We start from the raw sequence: 5,844 nt of genomic DNA, 5'->3' as shown, positions 1-5,844 counted from the left end.
TACAAAGAAGTTCGTGTATATTTTAAGTACAACTTGGTTTTGACAGGATCCACTACACATCGATTCGCGGCGCCGGCAGTGGCGCCTTTAATACATTATGCAGGGTATCAGGCTTGGATTGTCATAGCACAGTTTCACGTTCGGGCAACATTTCGCAGCGACGTTGAGGAAGATCTTTTTATTCAAATCTTTCGAGTTTCGAGGCATCCTCTCGCCGATCTCCTGGTACAGCTCCTCCAGTTCCTCTGGGCTCAAGTGGTAGCCGAGGAGGTCGCGTGAATCCTGAAGTAGAATCCATCATCACCTAACCCGTAGTCAAGAACACTTAATTCCGTAATGATATATCCGTCCACTAAACAGTAGCCTGCTTGCAGCCTACGGAGCTTCGAGGCAAATCGATTGCGAAAAACTTCTGCAATAGAATTATCCTGCTGCAGAGCTCTCAGTGGATTAAACCAATCACGGTGTAATAGACAGGTGTTCCGACTTCGCACCTTTACCCAAGCGGTTCTTCGGGCGGTATTATCAGTCGTTGCTTAAGACTAAGATCGTCTTAAGCATCCGGCATCATTTACTAATTTACTAGACTAGTAGAGGATGCCGCATGCTTAAAACGATCTTAGTCTTAAGCAACGACTTGTAATACCGCCCTTCGTGACGATCGCTGTGTGGTTCCTCTGACCGACGCTAGAGGCGCCCGCGGTAAGAAAGCCATGCACGTGTGCGTTTATGCGATAGTAGAGATTTTAGTTCTATGCGCATACGTGTGTCAAGATTTTTCGGAAATGAATATAGTACGAATGCTGGAACCGAAGCTGAATTAGTAGATGTGAACAATTCATCCAAATATATTAATATACTTATCAGTCAGAGATGCTGAAAAATATTTTCTAGAAGCTGTCGCATTTGAATGATTCTAGATTCTAGAGTCTAGACAATATAATAAAAAAATTAATTTTATATTGTAAGTTAAAGTCCCCGTGTGAACGACATAAAGCAGATGTAATCAGTAAATGTTTGTTTTATTACATAACAGTGCGTATGAGGCAATATGTAAACTCTGAAAATCGTTCACTGATAAAATTAAACACTGTAAAAGAATTAACCAAATTTGTAAATAGTTAAGAAATCCTTGTATATATATAGATACACAGTAATTAAATAATATAAAATGTATGAAAGGAAAATACAAACAAGGATTTCTTGACACATATATATATATATATGTAAATGGATTTCCTACATCGACGCAATATACCTGCCGGCAGAACCACAAGGATGAAATAATCGCACATTCTCCAGAAGAATCGAAACACCTGTCTATTACCGTAGTAGCATTTCTGGTTGGCTCACAGTATCCCCAAGTTGGGAATTAGCTGGCCATCAAAATGCCAACAGTAAACGCCACTAAGGTATTTACACCGTCGAAACAACTGGCTCGAAGCGTTACTTACAGCAGATCTTGCTACTGGTTTGGAACCTTCACCGGCTGCACGAAAGTATACATCGCCTAAACCGAAGGTTCCTGCAAAGTAATCTCCAGGTCCACCAGACAAAAATTGATTCTCGCTGAACTCGGTTCCCCTATCATCACTGAATTCCACTCCCGGAAGCTGCAACTCCGTATCGTGATAGCTAGACAGCGTTTCACTGTTGTATTCTCCAAAAGGTGCATTCTGGAAGCCCCATTGCCGTTTCTGTGGCGCAACGTGTTCCTTGTGGTCCGCTGACGAATCTAAAAGGCAAGTCACCTCTATTCACCAACCTCCATCTAGAGATCTCTTGCGGATCACAGAAAAACTACCCATCCCTGTCTTGTAACTCTATTATGACGAATCAACGTAACCTTAAGAACCCTCCATTTCCCATAGTCCTCCATCGTAAATCTATGTAATCTTCCTTCGTATGTTCTCGCGGCTATCGCGCTACAGAGGTGCGAACGGTGCGCTCCGCGGCGAGCGAGGCACGACAAAATGGCGCTCGAGGCGGGCTCGTGGAACCCGAAGTAGAGGAGCTACACTCACCCATCTTCATCTCTTCATCCAGCTTCACCTGGTCCAGGGCTACCGGGGCGCGTTTGATCCTGGACCCCTTGCAGCTGTTCATTATAACATCCCTGGCGATGTTCTTGCATGTCAAGGGTAACCGCGGGTCCCCGAGGGAGACGTCCACAAACGCGGCGAGCGCGGCCGCGTACAGCGCGACGCGGATCGTTTGTTGCACTCGGTGCATGATGCGCTGCTTGACTAAATTGGTCGGCTGCTGTTTACACCAACGCTACGAGATTGTCGTACCGCTGGTCCTTGTGCTACTCACGATGTGACCGGGTCCTTCGCACTTTTAATCCCGCTGTTATCCGCCTGAACGTGTCGCGAGCTCGTTTGTGCAATCGGCATTGTTTACGCATACGCGGCGTTCCGTGCGTGTTTCGTATCGCACCTTATCGTCGTCGCGAGAATTCCGGAAAGAACGTTGCGGGTTCCATTTGGGTTAGGTCTGAGATCGGTCTGGGTTAGTGATGACGTTATACCGGGAGCAGGGGTGCTCATCTTGTACGTCTCGTACCCCAAAGAGGGTGTACCGCATGAAGAACGGGGTAAAATGGCGATGGGCAACGTGCCGTTATCGAAGGGCCCTGTTAGCTGCTTTGGTTGAAGCACTAATCTCTATCTCAACCCTCCTATTTGTCCCTACTAGTACTACTATATCTCAGTTATGTGTGTTTCCAAAAAGAATCTTGCGTGTTCGTGAGGAGCTACGGTTAGGTCTGACTTAGTGACGACGTTCCACTGGTTGTGGGGATCCTCATCTGGGTAACAAACCCTTTTTTAGGTCGTGGGCAACCTATCAATAGGCCTTATGAGCCGCCTTTAGGCAAGCACTGATCCCTTCTGCCTACTTTCTACTATTAGCACTACCAAGTAGTACTTCCAAAACGTTTCCTATGGGTTCCATTTCAACAAAGTTTGAGCTACGTCTAAGCTACGTTGAACCTGGTTTAGGTTCGGTTGAATCTCTGCAAGGCCCGAGCTGAGCCTGACCTACTTCAGGCATGATGTATTTCTGATTCAGCGCTGCGTTAGGACGGGTCATGTCTGAGCTAGACTGGGTTAACTGCGGGATAGGTCTGAGCAAAGTGTAAGCTCGGTTTGACCTACTTCGGGCTTGGCATAAGCTTGATCGGTACCGAAGTGTTGCTTCTGCCATGGGGCACTTCGTGCTTTGCCTGGGCTGGGTCTATCTTCATTCCATATTAACGCGCACGGAATGACAGCGATTACTCTTTGTATCCGAACTATGCGGAAATCTAGATTGCACTAAATCGTTGACACCGCCAGAGAATTATCGGGGAAATTAAGATAATCTCGGCGATGCAGTGGTAACGATTAGTCGCGCGTATTGAACGACTACACAGCGTCGGTTGTAAAGCGTAATTATAATTGCGGGCGAAGAGTCGAAACTCGAACGGCCCATTGAGATTCCATCTGGTATTCAACGGTCCATTAAACCTCGAGGATGGTGGGGCCCGACGAAAGAGTGCCGCCGACAGCGCGGCAGGCGCGAAATTCTTTGGGTCAATAACGATGATTCCAATGATTATCTTAACTCCGAGAAGCTCTGTGCGTTGTCTGGAGCGAAAAGAAAGGCAGACGAATGGAAAGAGAGGCTGGACGTGTCGGGCGGGTGTGTGACTGACCCCCTTTGTGTGCAGACGATACGATGCCCGGTGCAATAGAAGTTAATCGAAAAAAGTAGGCAAGACAGAGACGGGGAACAATTGAGGATCGGCCCCGTCGTCGCGCCGAGACGCTTGCAATTAGCCTGCGCGCACGAGGGCACAATGATCTAGCCGCTAATTCAGTCTGACGCAATGGAAACGGTTCATCGTGCTGGAATCTAAAAAAAGAGCACGGGGTGCAAGACTGACCTCTCCCCCTTTCCTTCCTTTCTTTTTTTTTTTTTTTTTGTTTCATCTCGAGCTAACAGACGTTGACAGCTTGTCAGTCCGCTGATCGAACATCTACAATTCAAGGTACGCTCCATGCAACGGGGGAGCAGAATCACTTTAGCGGATGTGACATTGAGAGCTGGTCTTATGCAACCACTTATGTTATTCGATGCGCAGATCCTAAGTAAATATATCGATAATGAGCAGAGGTATTTAAGGTCAATCCAGATATAGAGTCAAAGAGTTCGGAGAATCGGAAAGGACAATCGCTGCGCTTGTAGAAAGCAAAAGGAATGTGTTTATCGCGTTTGGAAAAAGAAATAGTGTAGCTTGTTACATGGATTAGAAAAGTGCACAGCGGGGATCATCGATATCTGATCGCTCGTTACAATAGATCAGAGTTTATCGCCACCGTTGTGGAAAAAATCGAACGTCCCGCGCGATAATAATAAAAAAGACGTCCGCGTGCCTGCAAAGCGCAGCGTAATCACTGTGAAATATTCTAAATAACTGATAATGCAATTGTAGAGACACGTGCGGTTTCGTCGAATAATCCTATTTCGTTTTTTTTTTAACCGTTAAAATTATTATTATAGTTACGTTGATGAATTTAATTTATAGCTCCTGATGTTTGGCAATGAATTGGTTGATTCCTGAATCTCGGTTAGGCTCTATTCAGTTCAGCGTGGTTTCTGGGTCAGTAGTGCTCCAGTTAAAGTATTGTGTTTATCAAGGTCATTTGTCTGCGGAGCAATAAATTAACGGCATCGTTCAAAAGTACCTCGTACGGGATCAATAAATCGCACACATTTCAGGGAGATAAAGTTGGATGAAGTGATTCTTTGAAATTTGTAAGGTGTATGCAATAAGTTATGAATTATTCTGCGCACGTGCCTCGCAAACGAGGCGAATTTGCAAAGTGGCAGATAAGCAACGACGCAATTTAATACGTGATGTGCAGTGCTTGAATAACAATGCTCCGCTGATTACGCTTCAAGTGTGGCGTAATTAAGAACTTGCTGTTTACGATCACTGTTACATTTTCTCAAATATTTACTGTTAGTCAATGGCTGGAAGTTTAATTATTCGTAATGCAAACTTGGAATATTGTAGACTGAGCAAAAGGAGAGAACAGAGACAGGTATACGGGGAATTATAACAATTATTTAGGAAATGACAGATGTATGTTTGGAAGATATCGTTCCCTCTATAAAGTGTAGACTTATCGGTCCAATCTATTTTTAAAATTCGTCACGCTGTGTCGCAATAATTTTACGCGACGCTCGATCGTTCGTGTGTTTAAAATCGAAGTACCAGAGGATAGAGACAAATAAGAAGATTTACCTGAGCACATTTCGAAAGTAACAACATATGTCTGAGTTTTTACCAAATAAAGATTGTGAAATTTCAAAAAAGCCCGGTTTGCGCGACACAGGTGACTCGTGTATGTCGATAAAATGGTGCGTAAAGTGTTCGCACGAAAGCTTGATCATTCGCCAGTTTAATATTGAAGTTTGGAAGTATAGTAATAAATAATGAGATAGTATCTATCATCATTGTAAATCAGCGAAGTTCAAACGATATTTTATAAAACAAATAATGCGAGATTCTCAAAGATGTCTGACCTTACGTGGAAGGCGTAGTGATCCTCCAGGGAGTGATCGGCATAACCGCAGCCATTTGGGGCAAAGCCGAAAGTAAACATAACCTAAATGTTTATCTATCTCTTTCTACCAGTATTTCTCTCTCTCTCTCTGTCAGTATTTCTGTCTCTTTCTATCAGTACTTCTGTCTCTTTCTTTTTTGCAGTTTCTTTCTCTGTCTACTTCCGCTTTTGTCCCAAATGGCGGCAACCAATCAGCGACGATACACGCTCTTCCGATCCATGCCGGAAG

General features: G+C 44.5%; 1 protein-coding gene across 4 annotated transcripts; it reads right to left on the bottom strand.

The window, feature by feature from the left end:
• Window positions 1-2,341, bottom strand: LOC143375862 (uncharacterized). 4 transcript variants are annotated; one of them, XM_076825426.1, is made up of 3 exons: window positions 2,019-2,341; window positions 1,455-1,726; window positions 1-282 (listed from the first exon to the last, which is right to left on the bottom strand). In XM_076825426.1, exons 1-3 carry the CDS (start codon window positions 2,230-2,232, stop codon window positions 88-90), a joined length of 681 nt encoding a protein of 226 aa, XP_076681541.1. In that variant the 5' UTR covers window positions 2,233-2,341; the 3' UTR covers window positions 1-87. The 4 variants fall into 4 exon arrangements, with proteins under 4 accessions (XP_076681541.1, XP_076681542.1, XP_076681540.1 ...); XM_076825427.1 differs by having other exon boundaries at window positions 1-304; window positions 1,455-1,735; window positions 2,025-2,338; XM_076825425.1 differs by having other exon boundaries at window positions 1,455-1,735; window positions 2,025-2,338.
• Between the last annotated feature and the right edge of the window lie 3,503 nt (window positions 2,342-5,844).

This window comes from Andrena cerasifolii, chromosome 13 (genome assembly GCF_050908995.1).
Source record: "Andrena cerasifolii isolate SP2316 chromosome 13, iyAndCera1_principal, whole genome shotgun sequence".
NCBI classification, from domain to species: domain Eukaryota; kingdom Metazoa; phylum Arthropoda; class Insecta; order Hymenoptera; family Andrenidae; genus Andrena; species Andrena cerasifolii.
This window is presented reverse-complemented; position numbering and strand designations above follow the sequence as displayed.

Excerpts from the sequence above, each read along its gene's own strand:
- LOC143375862 (XM_076825425.1), bottom strand. The coding sequence starts at position 2,232 with ATGCACCGAGTGCAACAAACGATCCGCGTCGCGCTGTACGCGGCCGCG. Across the intron at positions 1,736-2,024 it reads GGATGAAGAGATGAAGATGG|ATTCGTCAGCGGACCACAAG; the intron begins GTGAGTGTAGCT and ends CTTGCCTTTTAG. Across the intron at positions 283-1,454 it reads AACCAGTAGCAAGATCTGCT|GATTCACGCGACCTCCTCGG; the intron begins GTAAGTAACGCT and ends ATTCTACTTCAG.